Source organism: Nelumbo nucifera, chromosome 2 (genome assembly GCF_055504915.1).
Source record: "Nelumbo nucifera cultivar China Antique chromosome 2, China Antique-T2T, whole genome shotgun sequence".
NCBI classification, from domain to species: Eukaryota; Viridiplantae; Streptophyta; class Magnoliopsida; order Proteales; family Nelumbonaceae; genus Nelumbo; species Nelumbo nucifera.
The window spans coordinates 5,521,766-5,545,384 of NC_142650.1; the positions used below are offsets into that span (position 1 = coordinate 5,521,766).

Below are 23,619 nucleotides of genomic sequence, written 5' to 3' on the forward strand. Positions count from 1 at the left end.
AGAATATAGAACCTGGGACTGGTCGCGCTCCCGAGAAGCTCAACAAAAGAGAAAAAGAACAGCGAAGATTTTTCATTTTTTCTGGTATCAATCGACATTGATTTACAGTGGACGTACACACTGCATCTCGCACCAGCACCGGCACAGGCTTCTTTAATGGCGACGACCGAGATGCCGAAACCAAAAGGGAAAGAACTCACGAAAAAAACCCTAGAAACAGTTCCTAACAAGGCACCGCTCACTGCACGTCTCGACGAGTCTCCTAATTCTCCCGCTCGGTCTTCTGATCCAGTACCAGATGCACCTAAACGCGAAGGAGAAGAGTCGAAAGAAAACATCTCTGTGAACGCTGAAGCTCCACTATCTTCTCCCACGGCCGCCGCCGGTCCAGTTTCCGATCTTCAGAAGAAGATCCGCCGCGCAGAGCGTTTCGGGATGCCCGTTCAGCTATCAGAGGAAGAAAAACGAAGTTCTCGAGCTGAAAGGTGCATTTATTTATTTTACTTACTGGCTTCATTTCAAGGTGCATTTGTTTGTGTATCGTTTGTTACTCTTCGTATACTCCATTCGCGGCGTTTCGGTGAACGAGGGCTTAGGGTATTCATGGTATATATTAGGGTTATTTCAGTTTTAAACCTCTGTTATGCTTGCCTTAGTGCACCCTCCGAGATATTGAAACCATATGGACTTGTGACAAGTTCTCATTTTGTTGTTTGATTATCTTGGGTGTCATGGGCATAATTAACGTGATTAATGTTACTTTATTATTGGCACCTGGTAGAATTTCCCCCTCATTTTAGATTTCTGAAAGCTCGGTATCTCCAAAATGTCGAAATGACTGGTTGAGTTTGTATATTTGGCAAAAAGATTGCCAGTGGGAAAGTATTGTTGCATACCGAGGACGGACGTTGGCAGATTGTTTAAAGATTGATGATAGCCTGGAGGTAGAGGATGTTCACTTAGGCAGAGTAGATTCAGAGTTTGGGTTAGGAAGTAGGATGTTCGAGGTTTGTGCAATTCATTCATGGGATTGCAATAATTGCATCCTGTTTACTTACACCTTCCTAAAGGATCATTGGTTCATGTGGAGATGCTGCTGCTAAATCGCTCTAAAGAGGCTGTGTTGATGATTCTATTAGAGTGAATTTCATCCCTTTTATCCCTCACCCGTAAATATAATTAATATGATACTTGATTTGTTTGATTCATCATAGTAGATGGGGCATAATTTTATTATCTCCGCTGTAGTAGATCCAGAGTCTAGGATTAGAAGTAGGATGTTTGAGGTTTGTGCACTTCAACTATGGGATTGCATCATGTGTACTTGCAACTTCCTAAAGGATCTTTGGTTCATGTGCAGGCTATGCTGCCAAATCCCTCTAAAGAGGTTATGCTGATGGTTTTATTAGAGCGAACCCCATCCTTCACCCTCACTCCCAAATATGATCAATAAGATAATTGAATTGTATGATTCATCATACTAGTTGGAACATAACTTTATTGACTGGTTTTCTTCATGAACAAAATCCTTATTATTCAGATTGTTCTTTGTTTTTAGTCATAGTGCTAGGGTATGTGATATCATTGCAGTGTAGTCCAGCCTACTTGTTTTGACCTCCCTAGACAAAGTATTGAAGAGTTGGTGCCTAGGCAATGAAGTTGATTGGATCATATTCTGGTCTCCCCTGTATTCTCCTTTTTCTTGTATATTTGTTTTGATTGGTAACTCATGCTCATATTTGAAAAAGAATAGGAAATATATATAAAACAGTTAACAGTTACAATGAGAGCCCAGCACTCCCTCCCATCCCTTTAGATTATCCTGATAGCCTACCTCTTTGTTGATCCCTCATCTACATTACAGGCACTAAGGGTGCAAGTTGGGTATCTTATTTACACTGCATCGACCTCTGTTGGGCCCATTCAAATTTTGACAAGTGTTCAACCTGAGCCTGCCCAAATTGCCTCTCCAACATGTTTCATTCCATGTCTCTGTCCGTGACCCCTCTCCAACAATTGATCTTCCCATTCAAAATTTTTTGAGGTAAAGTGATTAAAAGGCCCACATGAGATAAGCGAACTAAGTATTTACTTAAGGACTTCTCTTGGTCATTGCTAGTCATACCTCTTTGACCAGCTTGTGTGCACTGTTTGGCTGGTTGTCTAGTTGGGTATCAAGGTCCTTGCATGTGTAGAAGTGCATCAATTGCTTCTGAAAATCCTAATAGCAGTGCAGAAGTTATGACTACTAGTCATTTTTGGTTTCTCTAGTTGATGCAGTGACTATTCTGTGCTTAGGTGCTGGCTAGATGACCAGAGAAAAGGTGTGTTCTGAATTCAAGATATTGATTCTGTCTCATAAATAAATTAATATGGGTTGTAAATATGGAACAAAAGAATGATACTAAACATTTAATTTACAGTTATTGTTTTGCAAACAGACGAATAAAGTCAGGCTGGATAGGCTACTATAGGGAGTTAATCCTTTGTTTTTTCAAAGAAATAGTGCAGCCTTTGTCCATGTGATGTACCCCTTGTTTGTGGCAATTCCTTATCAGCACACCATTGATTGGAAGAAAACTTAAAAAACCCAACCTCCACTTTTATCTTTATGCCTTATTTCTATTTTATAAACCGTCAGCCAACCATATTCACAAATACTTGATGCAATATCATGCATATAGACAATGAAAACATATTCTTTTAAATAATTAGGGATAAAAACAAAGATACCTTGAAAGTAACTTTGTGATCAATCAACCTAGTTGATGTTTAGTCATCCTAGGCAACTTTATCATAAGTAGTGACTGACTATTAGTGATGCAATTGGTCTGACCCTCAATTCACTATTGACACTTTGACAAAACTGCCTAATAGATTAAAATTATATACATTATACTGAATTACAGGTTTTTGTGAGGTGCCTCTAGCAATGGGAAATCTTGACCTGACATTGAAGAATAAGAGGTCTTCATAGATATAACAATGTTAGTGGATGAACTGAATCCAAAATTCTGGGTGGAATTCATACTATAACTCTTTGCAAAGTTGATATATAGAAAGAGTTGCAATTGAATTTCTAGTTAAAATTCAAAAAAGATGTTTCATTTGTATTTAAAGGTATCTCTTAGATTAGTCTAAGAAGGCAACTTTGTTGCTATGCTTTTAAGGTGCTTCAGTTGATAATAGATCATTCCCTATGTTTCTGAGTGTTATGGGGATCTATCCCTTTGGGGTTGGCTGGGTTGGTTGCTACTTGCTAGGATTAGCATAATCTTTGAAGAGAGTTATCAACCATGTTACTTGGATACAGAAAATACAAATCAAACATCAAAGCCTTGCACACAGGCTAGAAAACTGGGGCCCCGTTTGCTTCAGAATCGGAATGGGCTATTCCGATTCCAACCGTTTGGTTGGGTGAAATCGGAATCCCGTTCCCATTCCTGCTGGAATGGCATTCCCCCATTTGAGTTAATGGCCATTCCCTATCCCTCCCTTGGGAATGAAATTCCATTCCTGCTGATTCCAATTTTCATTCCCATTCCTGTCTGAACCAAACGGACTATGGGAATAGACCATTCCGATTCCGATTCCGGCTGTGAACCGAACGAACCCTGGATTGAATTGACTTATCATATCGAAGGATTAAAATATCGATACGATACACTCGATATTGTTGTACCCAAATACGTTTGGATACACTGATACAAAGTTTTGTTTTTTTTTTTTTTTTGTTTTTAACGTTTAAACCATCCCAGCCCTCTTCCCCAACCACTTAATCATTATAACATAAAAAAAAGAAAAAAAAGATGAGTAACACATAGTTGTCAAGGCGATGACTAGGCGACAAGGCGCCCTTGGAGGCTTGCCTCGCCCAGTCGCCAAGCAGTTTTGTATACTGTCTTATAAAATACTTTTGTCTTGTTAATTTTTGATATTATAATTACAAAATAGACGTTATTAAACAAAAACATTCATTTTTTTTGTGTTTATAAACTAACTTCTTTTTATTATTTTCTTATTTGCTAGGGTTTAGTCAACACAAACACTGCTAACTGCTGTATTGAATCCTCAAAGACTTCAAAATCTGAATCAATAAGTAAGGGAAGAACTTAAAATTTTGTTAAATCAACACATTTCTTCTTCCACATCTTCTTCTTCTTCTTCTTCCACCTTTTCTTTTCTTCTTTTCCTATAACAAAAATAGGGGTTCAGCCCCTATATTTTTTTTTTATTTTTCTTTTCTTTCTTCGTTTTCTTCTCATAAATATGTTGATTTTCTAGACTTAAACATGAAGTTTATAATTTTCTTATGAAAATTATGGATGGTTATTAAGGAAAGATGGTTATGGAACCTAGGGAACTATCCTAGGATATGTGGTTTTTACTTAAAAAAAACATTGCCTAGGCGACAAGGCGCCCCCTTGTTGCCTAGCCTCATCTTGGCGCCTTGAAAACCATGGAGTAATTAATGGCCATATGGGTAACGGGCATATCGATATTTTAATCTTTGTTCATATCCAATTGGTCTAGAAAATACAAGGAAGCCAATTCGAAGTTGAAAGACACATGGAAGGATGTGTCTTATTGTTATTTGTGTCATAAATGTTCTCCTGTGCTGCCAAAGGTTAGGGTTTTTTGCTGGGAAGTAGCTCTTCAAAAGATCAGTACTATGGATGTACTTCAAAGAAAAAGGCCAGATTGGAGCCTTTCCCCACATGTCTGTTACCTTTGCTTAAGAGATGGACGGCGATTCATCTTTTGATTTCTTGTCCTTTTGCTTATTATTTGTGGGATTGGTTCTCTTCTTTGTTTGGTTATAGATGGAACCCCCCCCCCCTTCGGGTGTGCTGAACCTTTTTGACTCTAACTTCTTCTAACAACTAAGGAAAAGGGGCAGGGCAATGTGGAGAATAACAAGAGTTGCCATTCTATGGTCAATTTGGGAAGAGAGAAACAATAGGATTGTTAAAATGAGCCGAATAGGGGTAGTTTAGTCATCTTATGTTTGTTAAGTGGTTTGCTTATGTGGCAGTTTTATTAGAGACACTCTGCCCCACACTTAAGTAAGGGTAGTTTAGTCTTTGTAAGTGTCATTAGAATCTAATAACTATTAAGGGGGTTGACTGAATGGGATGACCATGAGATTTTGACAGACCCTTCTTTTCCTTATCTTCCTGGTTCGGGTTATTGTAGCAGCATTCGAAACATGGTATCAGAGCCATGTTCCTGACCTACTTCAGTTCGTAAAGCATCTCAGCAGTGTTCGTGACCCTTCTTCCTTCGTTTCTGGTCAGTCAATGGAGAGAATTGGTTCGCCCTAGGTCTGAAATATCACAGCTTGTCTCTCTCTGTTGCGCATAATCTTCTTCATCAAGAAAAGTGACTTCAGCAGTGAATGGTTGGTTGAGACTCTCAAAGGAAGGTCGATTATCTGGTATTTCTGGGTAGAAACCCTTCAAGAATCTGTTAGTACTGATGAGCCTAGAGAACTAGGTTCATTGTTGCCCTAGAACGGGCTGTGTGTACAGTAGCCGAATGGTGTAGGGGCTGCTGTAAGTGGCCGAGTGGTGTAAGGTGTAATGCATTGACCTAGCCGAGCTCTTTGTGGTTGTGTAATGCCCTCTTAAAAGGGTTAAACTAGTTTGAACTGGGTGTAACAGGTTTGCTTATGTGGTTCGTGGTGTTGTGAAATCAACAGTAGTGTGAATAAGAACAAGGCGTGTGTACCCACTGTTGTGTTTAGGGGCTGCTATAGGTGCTGGAACATCAAACTTTGAATAACAACAGTCAGCTTGTAGCTGAGAATTCAGGTTAGAGGCAACTGTGAAAGAGTACAATGGCAGCAATAGGAGATGGGTATAATGATCAGAAACCTAGTGTGGTGGTTTCCCCTGACTACCTAGGTGTACAGATGACCTCAATTAAACTGAATGGGGAGAACTATGTTCCATGGGCTAAATTAGTTGAAGTTTTCCTCAAGGCAAAGAGGAAAGTGAAGCATGTAAAAGATGATAAACCACCGGCTGACTCTCCAGGGTTTGATGATTGGGAACAAGAAGATGCTCAAATCATGACTTGGCTATGGAACCCAAAATTAGTGCCAACTTCATGTTTCTTGATATAGCTAAGGATATATGGGAACATGCTAAGAAGTTGTATTCTAGACAAGATAATACAACAAAAGTATATCAACTTTATCAGGAGTACTTTGATTTGCAACAAGGAAACAAAACACTAGAAGAGTACTATGCCTGCATGAAGAATATAAGGAATGAATTCAATGTCTATCATCCCCTCACTCCAGATATTAAAGTTCAGTAACAACAAAGGGAACAACTAGATGTTACAAGATTCTTGGTGGGGCTGGAATCGAAGTATGAACCAGTTAGAGCCCAAATATTAGGGAGCTCTACCCTTCCTACACTTGAGGAAGTATTCTCACGGCTTCGTAGAATTTCTTTGGGACAGACAGGCAATCCCACACAGTCTGATAGATCAGCACTTGTGACAGCTAGAGGAGGTGGACACAGTACAAGAGGGGGAGGACATGCCTCCCGAGGAGACCGTGGCAGTTCCATGATTGGTTGGGGTGGTCGTGACTCAGGGGGAGGCCGTGGTAGAGGGAAGAATAACTCTGCAAGAAAGTGTACTTATTGTGGCAGGGAAGGACACACAATAAATTTCTGTTATGACCTACATGGCCCTCCCTTTAAATGGGCTAATCATGCTGTAGCAGGTGAGGTTGATATCAGTGACGGTAAATAGGCAGACCGAACTCCTCCCACATCTACATCTACTTCTGGGAGGGAGATGGTGAGTGTACCGCGTGATGAGTATGAACGGTTCCTTCAAACCACTTCACAACATACCACTGCCACACTTGCCCACTCAGGTATTGCTTGCATTCCATCTAAAACCTCTCACTGGATTATTGACTCTGGAGCCTCTGATCACATGACTGGGACTCCAAGTGTGTTCTCTTCTCTTTCTGAAACTTCCACATCACAAACTGTTACACTTGCCAATGGGTCCTCATTTCCCATCTGTGGTGTTGGTAATGTTGACATGACTTCTCTGTCTTATCATCTGTTTTATATGTACCTAAGTTTCCATTCAATCTTATGTCTGTTAGTAAAATAACCAAATCTCTTAACTGTTCTGTTACATTCTTTCTTTCCACTTGTGTTTTCAGGATCTCACGATAGGGAAGAAGATTGGTGGGGGGCATGAAGCTGGTGGATTGTATTATCTTGACGGTGGTGGATCTTCAATTGCTCTTCAGACTTCACTTACTCCTCTACAATGGCATTGCCGACTGGGACATCCATCTCTCAAGGCTCTCAAGATATTTGTTCCATCTTTGAGTCATTGTCAGTTTTGCAATGCGAGTCATGTCAGTTTGGGAAACATCGTCGTGTGTCCTTCAGTTTAAGAGTTGAGAGTCGTATGTTGAGTCATTTTTCTTTGGTTCATTCAGATGTTTGGGGTCCAATCAAAATAGAGTCTTATAATGGGTACAAGTATTTTGTCTTCTTTATTGATGATTGTTCAAGAATGACATGGATTTACTTAATGAAAGAAGTGAATTATTTTCCATTTTTCAAAAATTCCATGCTGAAATACGCACACAATTTGGTGTTCCAATCAAAGTTCTCCGTTCAGATAATGGTCGTGAATACTTTCTTACTTCATTTCAACAGTATTTAGAACAACATGGCATTATTCATCAGACCTCATGTGCATTCACTCCTCAACAAAATGGGGTAGCTGAACGGAAGAACCATCAACTTCTTGAAACTGCTCGGTCTATTCTTCATCACATGAATGTTCCTAAACGGTTTTGGAGTGATGCTGTACTCACTGCATGTTTTCTCATTAATTGGATGCCCTCTTTCATTCTTCATGGTCGGTCCCCCTTCTCTATCTTGTTTCCCACTTTATCTCCATTTCCATTAATTTCTCGTGTCTTTGGTTGTGTGTGCTTTGTCCATAATCTGAGTCCTGGAATAGACAAGCTAGATGCATGCTCAATTAAATGTGTCTTCCTTGGCTACTCTCGGACTCAAAAAGGGTACAAGTGTTATAATCCCATTACCCGAAAGTGCTATGTCTGCCCTGATGTCACCTTTTTTGAGTCTGTCCCCTTCTTCTCAAGACCTGAAACACTTTCGTTTCCACCCTTACTTCCTCTTCCTCTTCCTATCAGTGATCCAGTTCCAGATGCTATTGTTGGAGTAGACTCATTACCTCATCCAGTGCAGATCACCACCGAACGACCACCGATCTGGCAAGTGTATACACGTCGAACGGCACCGGCCCCTCCTCCAGCTTCTACCTCATCTGCGGATCCTATCATGGCTCCTATTGCTGAACCTTCAGACCTTGACCTACCCATTGCCTTACGGAAAGGTAAACGCAGTTCTACCCTCCATCCCATTTCCAATTTTGTTTCATTATCTCGTCTTTCTATCTCACATCGCCAGTTTGTTTCACTTTTGTCCTCTATTTCCATACCTAACAATGTCCAAGAAGCTCATAGTTCACCTGGATGGCGGCAAGCAATGGAGGAGGAACTTTCTGCTCTTCAACATACTCAAACGTGGGAACTTACTACTCTCCCACCTGGTAAGCATGTTGTGGAGCGTCTGAAGGCTAGACTTGTTGCTAAAGGTTACTTGCATTTGTACGGAGTGGACTACATGGAGACATTCTCTCTGGTGGCTAAGATTGGCTTTGTTCGTGTACTAATTTCCCTGGCAGTTATGTATGATTGGCCTCTATTTCAGCTTGACATAAAAAATGCCTTCCTCCATGGTGATCTGGTGGAGGGGGTATTTATGGAGCAACCACCTGGGTTTGTTGCTCAGGGGGAGGATGGTAAGGTGTGCAGACTGAAGAAGGCAATTTATGGGTTGAAACAATCACCACGTGCTTGATTCGGGAAGTTCAGCGAAGTGGTGAAGAGTTTTGGAATGAAGCAATGCCAGGTTGATCACTTAGTGTTCAGCTATGACTCAAAAGTTGGGAAAATCTTATTAGTGGTCTATGTGGATGATATTGTCATTACTGGCAGTGATAAATTGGGGATTGGCAAACTAAAGGTATTTCTGCAAAATCATTTTCAAACAAAAGACCTTGGAACATTAAAGTATTTATTGGGAATAGAAGTTGCCAGGTCAAAACAAGGTGTAAATCTGTGCCAAAGAAATATGTTCTTGATCTACTGGAAGAAACAAGACTGTTAGGTGCAAAACCGACTGAGACCCCTATGGAACCAAATGTTAAGTTGAGCAGTGATACAGGAGAAGTATTTGAAGATCCCGGAAGGTATAGACGACTAGTGGGGAAATTGAACTATCTGACTATCACGAGACCCGACATCTCCTTTGCAGTCAGTGTGGTGAGCCAATTCATGCAGAACCCTCGTATACCTCACTGGGATGCAGTTCTTAGAATTGTAAGATATCTGAAAGGAGCTCCAGGCCGTGGACTATTGTATAAACCAGGAGGAAAACTTGAAGTAGTTGGGTATACAGATGCAGACTGGGCAGGCTCAGTGAATGACAAAAGATCTACTACAGGCTATTGCACATTTCTTGGAGGAAATCTTGTGATGTGGAAGAATAAAAAGCAGACGGTTGTGGCCAGGAGCAGTGCTGAAGCCGAGTATAGGGCCATGGCACACACTACCTGTGAATTAGTGTGGTTGAGGAATCTCCTACAAGAAATTGGGTTTCACATGGATAAACCTGAGTTGTACTGTGACAATCAAGCTGCACTCCATATCTCATTCAATTCTGTCTTTCATGAGATAACAAAGCACATAGAGGTTGATTGCCACTTTGTGAGGGAGAAGGTTCTTGCTGGAGAGATAAACACAGAACATGTGGGCTCGAATGATCAGTGGGCAGATTTGTTTACAAAAGCTCTAAGCTCAGGGAAAGTGAACTATCTATGTAACAAGCTGGGATTATATGACATATATTCTCCAGCTTGAGAGGGAGTGTTAAAGTGAGCCGAATAGGGGTAGTTTAGTCATCTTATGTTTGTTAAGTGGTTTGCTTATGTGGCAGTTTTATTAGAGACACTCTGCCCCACACTTAAGTAAGGGCAGTTTAGTCTTTGTAAATGTCATTAGAATCTAATAACTATTAAGGGGGTCGACTGAATGGGATGACCATGAGATTTTGATAGACCCTTCTTTTCCTTCTTCTTCTTCTTCTCTTCTTCTTCCTCTTCTTCTTCCTTCTCTTCCTGGTTCGGGTTATTGTAGCAGCATTTGAAACAAGGATCTTCCTAGAGCAAGAAAAATCCAGGGAAGCACTTGTGGAGGCTGTCACCATCAAGGTTATGCACTAGTTGAAAGTACATCATCTCTTCAAGGATTTCTCCTCAGCGGACTTAATTAGAAATTAGAGTGCTATAGCTATTTCCTCGCCTTCCTCCCCCGTGGTACAAGATTGTTGGGTACCACCGCCTCAGTTCAGGGTGAAGCTAAACTTTGATGGAAGCTCCTTGGGTAATCCAGGTTAGTCGGGAGTTGGGGGTGTGTACAGAAACGAGGAAGGAAAAGTCTTGGCCTTTTTACTCGGGCCCAATTGTGGTGGGAGATTCATTAAGGGCAGAAGTAATGGCCTTACTTCAAGGTTTGAAACTGGCGAAACAATGGGGAATGCAACAATTAGAAGTGGAAGGAGACTCCAAGAGAGATTATTAGCTGGGAGTGTGGTCTCTTAGACAGCCTCTAAGAGAGATTATTAGCTTAGCAAGGGAGATTGGGGTGTAGTTTAATTGGGTAAGAAGGTCAGCAAATGGAATGGTTGACACTTTAGCTAAGCAAGGAGTTACTAGGGAGGCTTTGTTTTGGGCCTGTTTGTAAGTTTTTGATTTTCTTTTCCATCCATTTTGTGGGTGGTAAGCCTGTAATCTTTTCAATTATCTAATGAAAGTTACCGTTTCCTATAAAAAAACTATAATAAGTTATATTGTTGATGAAAAGTTATAATAATTTATATTTTTGATGGGTAACAGTTGATGAATTTATTACATGGTGAAAAAAGAATGGAAAGTACATAGTAATGTGCCAAGAACCCTATTAGTTTGCCTGGTTGCTCTTTTCACCCACCTTTACACCCCCCCCCTCCACACACACACACAATTGATTCCTATCAACCCCATCATTTGCTAGGCCATCAACCAAAAAGTTGGCTGACCAAGGAATGCTTCTTGTCAATTATATTGTTCTTCATTTTATTACTTGGCATTGGCTGCAACCTTAGACAGATGCTTTGGAACCCAATTACGATTCATCTTTCAAAAAGAGGTGTTGGCTCCAAGATCTGTTATGTGTGCTATGTGGGCAAGAGTTGGAGGACAGTAGCCAGTCCACCTGTTTCTCTACTGTTCTGTCTCGACAAAGATCTGGAAGCTTTACTTTTCAGCTCTGGGTCTTAGCTGGGTTATGCCAGTGATGTAGGACCAGCTCAGTTCTAGTCCTTAGAGAATGTTGAATGGTCTTCTTAATCGGTTTTATGACTGTTGATGGCTGTAATGGCTTTTTGAAGGAATAAGAGAGAAAATACCTGGAATCACTCACAAGGTGCCTAGAATCACTCTAGGGCATGGGAATCACTCACCATAGCTTGCATAAGCTGAAGAAAACTCAATAAACTTCATTGCCTTTTGTGTAAAACGTCCATACATATTTATAGATTCTAAACTCATAATAATCCTAGGAGTCAAACTGTTAGACTCATAATAGTCTTAGGAGTTAAAACTGTTAGACTCATATTAGTCTTAGGAGTCAAACTGTTAGACAACTTGACTCAATAATCCTCCAACTAAACTGTCATTATCCTACTTCAATTCAAAGAAAACTCAATAACTCTAATCCTACTTATGCAATGACTCTGAAATTTTAAACATAAACAAACTATAACTAGACAAATTAAACCCCATAATTGGGCCCCACAGAAAATTGCAAATTGACAAAAATACCCCTACTGTGCAAAAATATAGAAATACATAAAATTCCAAATTTTACTCTTCAGCTCCTGCATCAGCCAGGCACTGTGAAGGATTTGCTGAGTTGTTGGGAGTTGCAGGGATTGTCAAAGCTTGCTAGAAGCCTGTGGGGGTGGGGGTCTATTCCACCTGCTATAATCAGCACTATTTGGACAGAGAGAAACAAAAGAATTTTCCGCAACAATTCCAAAGACACTGAAGATTTGATTGCATTTTCTTTTGAAAAATTACTGTCTTGGGTCTCAGCTGTAAAGGGGTATCAGGTCTCCCAACTCTCGTATTGGGGCTAGGCTGTACTCTAGGAATTTCTGGAGTTTGTAATGGTGTTCGATATCTTTGGTCCTTTTCCAAGAGCTGTTTTTGGGGGATCCTCTTGTATGATTGTTCCTGTTTTAATACAATCTTACCTTACCTTTTACAAAAAAAAAAATTGGTATGTTATAGGAGCACGGATATTCATACATGTATGTTATTGGTGAAGCCCATACAGTTGAAGGGCAGAGATTGAGGAAATTGGAAATTGTAAACACAAGAGTGGAGGTGAGCAAGATGTTAGGCTTGTTATTTTTTGGGGGTGAAGAGTTTGCAAGGAAGGTGTTCAAAGAATCGGAGAAAGATAAACTAGAGCCAGAAGTGGATGTCTTTAATTTAGGGGTAGAAGAAGCTCTAGAGAAGGAGAGAGAATCTAAAGTCGATGGGGTGCTGATAAAGGAAGTGAAGAGATGGATGCAATTCAGACCTTTGAGAAGAATGTGATGTTGGAGTTAGAAAGGATCAATGCTAACTCTAAGATTTTGATGGTTTTTCAGATGATTCTCAATGTAGTAAGACGTTTTAGAAGACAAATATTATTAGGCAATTTAGTATTGAAATTTGAAAGTATTTGTCAGATTGGGAGGAGGATTATTTGGGGTTGGATCTAATTAAAAGGCATAGAAAACAAAGACAACTATTAGGAGAAGTAAAGAGGTTCTAGTTTAAGCCAATTTTTTAAACTTGTCGTTGATTAGGAGGGTTGAACCGTTTGAACTGTCACCCGTTCCCATTTTGGGTCCAGTTTTCCTAAAACCAAAAAATTGGCCAAAAGCCATTCGATTTGGGTGGTTGAACCATTGACCCATTTGGCCCGGTCACCGGGTCAAGAGTTGTAACTTGTAATATACTATGTATTGAAAACTTCCAGAGGCCATATCTTTGTGCTCGGTTGTTCAATTGGGGTGATCTATTTCTGATTTTGGGTAACTTTTCAAGATCTATGCATTCCAAGGCACCAAAGGTGCTTGCCCTGCTATTTTTTTTCCAAAAAATCCCTTTTATGTCCTCAAATCCTAATTTTTAGCATTTTTTATAAATAAAAATTAAAAACTGAAATAAAAAATAAATTAGACATAAAAATACACATACACATATATTACATGTAGAATGCAATTATACATTATTTAAATGATATAATACATACACCTGGCTGGTTGAAGTACCTGTGACCCAGAGGCAAAAATGGTTCGGCCTCTGGGTCAGTTTTTAAAGCACTGTTTCAGTCCATTGAAGAAGCTGAGCTATTGGGTATAGTATGTGTGGTTTAAAAGTTGGAGTCTAGCATTGTTATGATGTTGGGGTGGTATTTGTTTATTGGGTTTTTTATAGAAGAGTAAAAAGAAAAATATTCATTGTGTTGTTATTTTAGGGAGGTTGTCTGTCTTTTGAGCTGGTGGGTTGAGGTCAAAAATGGCTTTGTAACTATCTCCAGGAGGTTAGGTCTTTGGTGTCTAGAGTGTCTTGTTCATATGTGTCTTAAGGTCAGTAAACACACTAGTGGATGCTCTTGCAGTCTTGCTAGAGGGAAGTATTGGGTTAGTTCAGTGTTTGAAAGTGAGAGGTGCAACAAATGCGAGGGGCTTCCAAGGGCTGAACTTTATGCTGTGCTTTATGGACTACAGAGAGCGAAAGAAATGAACCTCACTAATTTAGTTATAGAAGTAACTCTAAGGTCATAACTGAGTGGACAAAAAATAGTGAGAAAGCAGTATGGGGCTAAAGAAATGAACTAAAACAGATTGAATGGTTGGCAAGGAGCATGAATATAATAAAGACACAATGGGTACAGAGATCTGCAAATGGGTTGGCTGATGCTTTAGCTAAGCAAGGGGTTAACAGAAATCAATTGTATTGGGCTTGCTTGTAATTTGTATGATTCTGCTATGGTAGGGTAGTAATTGCTACCCTACCCAAGGGATTATTGTAATGCCTTGTACATTTCTGATATATCTTAATAAAATGTTTTTTTTTGATAAATATATCTTAATAAAATGTTCAGTTACTTATCAAAAAACAAAAAACAAAAAAGTGCAGGGGCTTCTAAATGCCTGAGGTACAAGCTGAGGCAAGTGACTGAATGAAGAGAGACCAACTTTTGAGTAAATGAAATAAAAACTTGACATTTAAGAATATGCAAATCTGGATTCTATATTAAAAATTACCTTTGCTGATAAAAAAGGTCTGGATTCTATATCAAATAAAAACATGTAAACTTCCATGATGGCTTGATGTAATTATCCATAATCATATTTGAATAAAAATATAGATAATTCTATATCTATAAAATGCTATAATTCAAATCCATTAAGGCATTAATAAGGTCAAAATCAAAGTTACTTCATAACCATAGATTATAGAATAAGTAAATCACAAAGGAGGAGCTGGGTGGACCCCTATTTCTGGGAGGAAATAGCGGCAAAGCCCTACTTTATGGATAGTTTAGTGAAGAAATAAAGAAGAAAAATTTATATGTACCTATTATAGATGTGGATTGCACAGGGCTTCTAGCATTCAACAATTCAAGCCTGTGAACTTGCAATGCGTTTGTCTGTTTCATAGTTGCATAACTTTAGGTATCCAAGGCTTCAGGTATTTAAAAGATCTCTATTTTTGGTTTGTTTTTTAAGTTAATAGACAAGTAGTGTACAAGCAACAATAAAATGTTATTTAGAAATCAATAGACCATCACAAAGGTGTTCTTTTGAAATTGGCCTTGCCTGGATTCAAGTAAGGTGCATGCCTCAAAGTGCCATTCAGCTCAAGGTTCAAAATATTGATACACCCTGATTCATATGACGAAAGGGATGTATCAAGACTTTACTTTGAACCTTCCGCTTTCTTTTGATTTTTCAAAATTGCATAGAATAGTATTATATTATATACTTATTAAAACACAAGATTTCTCAAAACTCCTTTTAAATAGGTGTATTGACACCTAAAAGATACGATACGATATGCCCGTTACAGGGTGTATTGTATCAAAATTTTGAACCTTGATTCAGCTATTAAGGAGCTCATAACTTGCTTAATGATTTATTTTCTAAAAGACAAAAGCAATTAAATCATTCAATAGCCACTTCAGCCATTATCAAATTGCCACTTAAATAAATTACTTATTGAGTTGGAGATCCAGATAAGCAAACAACATTCCTCATGCATTAGCAAGACAAGAGGTAAGGTAACAATGGAGAATCTGTTATTGGGGAAACCAGTTCTGGAGGTCATTCAAAAAAGAACCAGTTCTGGAGGTCAATTTGTGACAGGTGGCTGTCTGATTTTATGCGATGCCAGTCTATGGCTGTGCATATATCTTTTAATTAAGTGCTTCTCTTGACACATCAATAAAATGTTATTTTCAGTTTTTTTGATCAATAACAGAACCAATTTTATTAAAAGAAGAAATTTAGTACAAAGAAGGGGGAGGGCTAAAATGTTATTTTCAGTTGATGGTTAAAAAAGAGAAACTGGTGGAAAAGAAAAAGGAGGCAAAAGGAAGTCTTAGCTGTTCTGACTTCTGAGTATGGGTTTGTAAGGGGAGGGTTGGGTCTTAGTCGAGTTGGTTGTTTATTTACTGGTTTGTAAGATTATTCTGTGTGTGTGTGTGGTGGGGAAGGTTTTTCTGCATAGGATTGGATGTATGGCCTTTATGATTGCTGTTCTTTGACTTATCCTCTTTTTTTGGATTTGGATTTCAGCCATTTTGGCATTTTCCCCTTGTACATTTTTTTTTTCACTTTTCATTAGTAGTGAAGGAATTTGAGGTGAGCAATTTGTTGGGATGGGGAACTGGGGATTTTCATAGACTTTAATCATGTAATTCCATTTCCATGGGACAGTTGTTGATGCAGAATCTGAGGTTTGAAAAATGTATTATGAGATGAATGTTGTACCTTATTTCTGCTTTTCCTTTTACTCATCCATTGTTATTATTCATCAGTACTTTTTTGGTGATAATCATTATTACCTTTCAGGTTATATCTTCTAAGATATAATTGTCTAACTCTTTCTTCACTACCTTTATTCATGCCCTTTGACCTTTTGCTTGCATACAGGTCACACAATCTTACTAGTGTCATCATTGGCCCCCCATTTCATGTGTGACAGTCCATCTTAGTTCCTTTGCCTGTATATTGTCACCTATTGGCTATCCTTACTTTCCTTTTATGCTAGTACGGTTTTTTATTTTTTTATCAGTATTCTGAACTAGTAGAGTTTCTGTCAGGAAAATTCTTGCTGAAAAAGAAACTAGTAGAATTTCTTGGAAAATAAAAAATGGTTCTGTGAAAGAGTGGTCTACTTATGCAAGGAAAAAGAAAAGAAAAGAAAAGGGACCTGCTGATATAAGTTCTATCAATGTGAAGAGTTTGAAATAAGTCAATGACTAACACTTGCCACCTTAATCTGTCTGTTTCAATATGTAATTTGCAGGTTCGTACAATGCATATTTTGATGCATTAAACAGAATGGAATGGCAAAACAGGATTAATGTAGCCAACCCATATAGTTGGGATAAGGCTTGGATGACGATGATGATGTTTTGATGGTAACATGGTTGATTATTTTATTAATGAGAGAAGATTCAAAAAGAATGTGCAAAGCCATCATCCCCTTTAAGTGGCTGGACACACACACACACACATATATTATATATAATATATATCCATTTGATGGTAGTTCTCTTGGTAACTGTGGTCCATTAGGATTGAGAGGCCTATTATAATGCCTCTGTTTTGGTATTTTTATAGTCCAATTAGAGATTTTTATGCCATTAAAGCTGAAGTGTTGGTATCGGCTTACTGGGTTTAGGATTGGAGAACAGTCTCAACCTAATGTGCTGAATGCAAGGAGTAACTTGGCAAATGCTAGTTGGTAGGCTAATGGAGCTGGTTCAGTCCCATGGACCCTGACACATTATCTCAATGAGATTATATATTTTAAGCTCCTTTCTGATTGTTTTGCAATAGATTCCCAGAGATCTCAATGCCAAAGTAGATAATTTAGCAAGTAGGAGCATGGAAAAGGATTCTTTGTACAAGTAATTGCATTAATTCTCTATTAATGAATCTTTTCTCTTTACTCATAAAAAAAAGGATTCTTTGTACAATGGCAGCTCTTTTCGTACCTAGGGATTGTATTTGCTCTTTCTGTAAAGCTGTTATATTTCTTTTTGTTCTTAACAAAATAGTCACCTTCAATAAATAAATAAACAAGCACAAGGTAAAAAAACCAGCAGAGAACACAAAACCCTCAGGCTTCTAAATTGAGTTACCAGCCCAGTGTCCTATAGTATATCTGTCTGTCTCTCTCTCTCTCACCTCTATTACCTGAGGGGACCTGATTTTCCGGTAAATATCCATTGCAGTTTAATTTGATAGCTTAAGGGGTGGGGATCCATAGTGGGGGAGGAATGTCTCTAGAGTTGGAGGCTGGATGACCTTTCCTGATGTCTTCTGTAGATTATCAAGTGATAAATAGTCCTCCAAATCGTCAATGTGTTTTAGGAGGAATCTTTTTGATTGGGAGTTAGAAGAGATTGTGGAGCTGATGGCTCTTCTTCAGAAACAGAAGATAGACTTGCTCTCGGAAGACAAATGGTGCTGGAAATGGAATCCAGATGGTGAATTTACTGTTAAATCCCTTGCCTCCAAGCTTTGCAGATTGGGCCTCACTGATTTCCCAACTACACAGATCTGGAATTCTACAAGTCCTTCAAAGTCCAATTTTCTGATTTGGACGATGGCCCTTGACAAATGCCTTTCCAGATCTAATCTTGTGAGGCAGGGCATCCAAATTTTGGATTTATCTTGTGGTCTTTGTGGGTTCCTTACTGAATCGACAGATCATTTGTGTATTCATTGTCCATTCTCCTCTCAGGTTTGGGAACACTTTCTCAAATCCATGGATATCAGTTGGGTTATGCCTAGGTCGGTTAAGGAGCTTCTCTGCTGCTGGAATGTTAAAGGCCTAAGCAAGAAAGGGAAGTTGGTGTGGAGGACTATTCCTGCTGCTGTCTTGTGGCCCATTTGGGCTGAAAGGAATAGTAGGATTTTCTGTAATAGAGCTAAGAGCCCTGAAGATATAATACAGAGAGCAGTGGGCAAGCTGATCTCTTGGGTTTCTGTTTCTGAGGAGTTCAGAAGTCTGAATTTGTCTTTTTTACTTCGTTCTAATTCCTGGTGGAGATTGTAATTGCTGCAGTTTTCAGACTGCCTTTCTGGGTCTGAATCCAGCTTCTATGTGTTTTTGTTTTTGAATAAAATTACCTTACCTCTTTCCAAAAAAAAAAAATAAATAGTCCTTCAATGAGCTTTTGTAGTGGAGGCACACAAAGGGACCAGATGAATTCTATTACTAAGCTTGTCTAGAGTTCATTGATTTAAATGGCATAAAGCAACTGATTTTGCATGGAAATCCAATGCTCTTTGGGAATTTAGAAATTGACTTGTGAAAATTGCAGTATATTTGTTTTTGCTATGATTCGAACCAAATCCCATATATACCCAATGTTGATTTTTGAAGCAGATGAACCCTCATAAGCCAATGCAGAAGCAAGAGATCCATTTGCTGGTTTTTCTTGTTTGTTATTTTTTCCTCTCAATGAAGGCACCAGCTAGCTTGCTGGTAAAGTCTCTAGCTTCTTGTAGCAAAGACCTGGGATCAGTGGTTGAATCCCACCTTCACCAGGGTTAGTGGAGGTTAAGGGATTTGGGTGGGGGTCCTGGGGGATCTTTCATAACAAAGTTTTAAAAACTGACCTGGAAAAGAAACCGCTTTGGTCACCGGTTTCCAAGTCAGCGGTTCAACCATTTGGGTTGAATGGTCTGACATGTGATGCCATAAATATACTAATAAAAATATAAACTATTTATAAATAATGCAATATACCATAAAAAATTAAATATGTTGAAAACATCAAAATGGAAAAAACTAAAAAACCTAAATAGTGAAAAAATAAAAAACTAAAAAAATACTTTACCTTTTGTCAAAAAAAAACTAAAAACCAGAAAAATACAGAGCATTATGATTTACATGTTATAGAGCATTTGCACATATTTATTTGTAAAAAGGAGCTGATATTTAGCAGATCACTTGATTGCACAGATTATAGAACAAGTTTCAATTTTCAAAGAAAATAGAAAACTTGGTTAAGAGATAAGAGATAATAGATAGAGGGAGTTGCAGTACATACTACATACTTAACAGATCCCTGAATTGCCACTGCAATCCCTGGGTTGCTGCTGCAATTCCTGGGTTGCCGGTTGTTGGCACATAAAAATAAGAAATGGAAGGAGATGGTTGCAGCTGCAAGCCCAAGTCTTGGGTGACCCATCGCTAGCTCAAAAAAATAAGAAATGGAATGAGATGGTTGCTGCTGTAATTCCTAGGTCGTTGGTTGTTGACGCAAGAAGATAAGAAGTGGAAGGAAATGGTTGCCGTTGCAAATGGCGGTCACCAATGCAAGGTTGCCAAGGTATAAGAGATAGACTTGAGAGTGGTGACAGGGGGTTGATGGTCTCTTTTGTTGCCAAGACGTGGGTTGCTGTTGAGTCTCTTCTCTCTTCAGTCTTGAGAAAGAAGACTGTATTCAGTAAACCCTAAAAACCATCAAATGAGATTTGGTATTAAAACGTCCCTTATTTATTTATTTTTTATTCTTTTATATTAATTTAAATTAACTGTGTTGGGATAATGCATGGTCAATGATGATGATGATAATTTTAAATGCGACACAAACAGCTGCCCAGGTTGAATAGTTTGCCAGTTAAGCTGTCCAGTTCAGTGTTTTTTGACTTTTTCAATGTTTTTGCTTTTTTAAAAAGCAGCCCAGGGCATAACTGGAGGGTTGAATGTCTAACTGTCCAGGTCAACACCGTTTTAAAAACATTATTTTATAATGTGGTCCCATGCCCAGTGAGTATGTTGAACATCCCATTAAATGTTTGATTTGCTCCAAAAGTCAAACAAGCTAACTGAAGAAAATGAGAAAGGGGGAAGACATGAAAGAAGAAGAAAGAGAGGGAAAGGGGAAAAATAAGGAGAAATTTTAGAGCATGTTGGTTTTCTTCAGGCTTGAAGCCTAGTTTTTGTTTTCTGTCACTAATAGAATTCAATACTTTAAGAATGACAGAATCTTGAAGGTGAAGATGATCATTGGTCTCTTGTAAATCCTCCGGCATCTTGCTTTAGTCTTTGAGTTTTTATGTTCTATTGACTAATAAAACTAGCAGAAGCAAGTGGGATGTTTGAAATTTGGTTTGAATGGTTTCTACTCCACACTACAAAGTGTCTTTGATTCATGCCAAACATCCATGGGCCATGAAGTAATAAAATCCTAATGTGTCTGTTTTGACAAGTTTGGGACACTGAAACTCCTCAAGGAAGATGTTTATATTTTACTAATAACAGCGAAGAGAAATTATTGAGGTTAGTGATGGACTCGTGTCCCCTGTGATATGGCGGTTCTCTCCGCCAAGTTTCTCTATTGTTGTGGCAGATTAATATGAACAAAAAGGCTCGATGAATGTCATCTGTCACACAAGTAATTTAGGAAGGATTCTGGATATCCTGTTCTCCTGTATGATCCCTGTATGGGTTAGTTGCTGCCTTTTCTGTTGTAAATTCACGTCTTATTGCTCTTTTTCATAGTTTTAACTATGAAAGATGGACTTGTATCTCATATGATGTAACAGATTGTTAGGTTTTGATTATTGCCATCCTCCTTTTGGCCATGGCCAGGTGCTGAGCTCTCAGCTTACCTTTTTTTTGGGCCAAGTTCTTCAAGTAACTGCACATCCTAAAGGGTGCCATCCATTTATACATTGGGATCATTTATGGGAAGGACAGATTGTCTTATTGTACATCACATAGCTTCATAATATTTATATAGTTCACTTGCAATTTTTGCAGTTAGTTAAAATATTATTGCACCCAAATCTATCTACTTGATTTTAACAATCTGAATGAATATTATACAAGAGGTTGTTTGGTAAGCGGCCAGTGGTCAATCATGTTACTGATAAAGAAAAGTTGGCAGTTGTGATGCATTTCTTGAAAAATAAATGACCTTTTAATTTTGCGTTTGGCAACAGTGTTTTGCATGTTTATTTAATGCTATTTTAGCATCCCGTTAGAGAAAGCTCTCATTTTTTTGGAAGTTATCTTTCCCTGCTTTGAAAAATGGGGGTGCTTCTCAAAGCAACTCTCTTCTATTTTGAAATGAAAAAGAAAAAGAGATGATGGTTGGCAACTGGCTATTTCGTGAAAAATACCTGAGATTAGGTTTTTTCCAGTCCACCTCTCCCACAACCCGGGATACCTGGGAACAGCATTGGGTAATGACTCTTAAATGGCTTCACCATTTTTTGTTCATGTAGCATGGACAGAAAACAAGGGAACCAAAGTGAGCTAATCTGCTGAACATCCCCTAGTTTTTTTTTCCCAAAAATATTAGTTTTGAAATTGTTCTTTCTTCTAATTGCTGATTGAACTAATCATATACGGGTTTATCTTATGGTAGGTTTGGCACTGGTCCTACTTTGCATGGATTAGATGAATTGAAGAAATCAGAGGAACAGAAGAGAAAGGCCAGGGCAGAGAGGTTTCCCTTCCGTCTAATCTTTCTTCACTATTAAACTGTAAAGCTGCTAACGTTGAAATCATTAAAACCACTAATTAATCTGTCTTAAGGGCAGATTGTTGATAAACCTACTAGATTGACTTTGAGCTCTTTATGTTGTTTCTCAGGTTTGGCCTTCCAGCACAGTCTGCAGCTGATGAGGAGGCAAAGAAGAAAGCTCGATTAGCCAGATTTGCACCAGTTTCCAAGAATGATACTTTGGAAGAAGATAAAAAGAAGGCAAGGGCAATCAGGTCAGCATCACAACGATCTTTATTTTGCAGTAAGGATTGTGTGCCTTTAGTCAGCTTTAAAGCTGAATGCTTTTTCTGTTCTCAGGTTTGCCCAACCTCCATCTGCTACTCCGTCACAAGTTAATGGAAAGGCCAACTCTGAGCAGGTAGGCTCTAGATGTTGGGGATAGTTATGTTGCATGGAAGAGCATATCTCACAGTTAGCTTCACTGATTTTGTGTTGATTGATGTCAGAAGACGGTTACTGTGGGTAAGGCTCATGGAGGAACCTGATTGTTGATGCATTGCTTTTAACAGTAAGTTCTAAGTTGGTTTCAAGTTTGCTTGCAGTGAATTGCCTGGACAACTATATTGTTCTGTCTTCCATCTTACATCCTGCTTTGTCATTTCCTTTTTGTATGATGCTACTATTTGATCGTCTTTCTTGCTTGGCAGATCTTATCTAACATTTTCTGCTCTCCCAGAGGATTTGTAGCCCATTTTTTACCATTGCACATGTGATGTGAATACTCCCGGATGACTTGAGATTGCAACACTGCCTGCCAAATGTTCAGAGGAAAGTTTTTGTGGCACGGAGATATTTTATTGGGGATGCACTTGAGAATTGAGATGTATTTGTGGACGTTGGGGGAATGAAACAAAAGGAACTGATGAATACGGTGCTGAATTACAGGATTGTTTAACATGGATCATGGATGTGATTTCGTTTACTTCTAGGCCCATCTCCAATTGTCTACTTTGCAAATATCCAACTTCCTGAAGTAAACATGCCAAGGGGGAAAGATGGAAAACGTTGGAATATGTTTTTAGTGTATTTTCCAACTCATATTCTTTCCTTTTGGATGGATTGAAATGGTGTAGCTTCCATCGTTCTAGTTTGGGGAAAAGAGAAGAGGCAAAGCGTTTGCCTTTTACCGGCGTGTTCAAAAATCACTGGACGTCTCGGGTTTGTCCTGCGATGGTGGTTGCAGGACACGTATGCTGCATTTGGAAGTGATGTAAATCAAGAATCGATGTAAAATTTACATCGGTTTGGTTTTGTAGGCGTTTGGAAGGAACGTGTAATTATGATCAATGTAAAATTTCACTCCAGTTCAGTTTTGCGTGCATTTGGATGGAGTGGAGTTTTACGTCGATAATTGATGGAAAATTTCATCAAACATAAGTTTTTATATCGATAATTGATGTAAAAACTACATTGATTTTATCGATGTGAAACTTTACACTTTTCCACCCATTACGTTTTTTCAAAAAGCAACAGTTACTTTCACAGTTCACTTTTTACACTGATTCCAAATGCAGTTGTAATCTTGATAATTAGAGTTATTCCTTAAATGGTAATGGCTGAGAGCTTGCAATCAGGCCCCTCTTGGATCTGGATGTTACAGCCTTACAGGGATAGCAACG

At 38.7% G+C, this 23,619-nt stretch overlaps 1 protein-coding gene across 5 annotated transcripts; it reads left to right on the forward strand.

The window, feature by feature from the left end:
* LOC104594708 (retrovirus-related Pol polyprotein from transposon TNT 1-94) lies at positions 1-23,309 on the forward strand. Of its 5 annotated transcripts, none has more exons than XM_010255135.3 (6): positions 1-485; positions 21,860-21,940; positions 22,087-22,212; positions 22,298-22,358; positions 22,450-22,508; positions 22,648-23,309. In XM_010255135.3, the coding sequence occupies exons 1-5, from the start codon at positions 157-159 to the stop codon at positions 22,483-22,485; spliced, it is 633 nt and encodes a 210-aa protein (XP_010253437.1). In that variant the 5' UTR covers positions 1-156; the 3' UTR covers positions 22,486-22,508; positions 22,648-23,309. The 5 variants fall into 5 exon arrangements, with proteins under 5 accessions (XP_010253437.1, XP_010253438.1, XP_010253436.1 ...); XM_010255136.3 differs by having other exon boundaries at positions 22,677-23,309; XM_010255134.3 differs by having other exon boundaries at positions 2-485; positions 22,447-22,508; positions 22,677-23,309.
* Positions 23,310-23,619: the final 310 nt, after the last annotated feature.

Bases quoted from the DNA above. Each gene is read 5' to 3' on its own strand.
- LOC104594708 (XM_088898152.1), top strand. From the start codon at position 7,563: ATGGATTTACTTAATGAAAGAAGTGAATTATTTTCCATTTTTCAAAAA.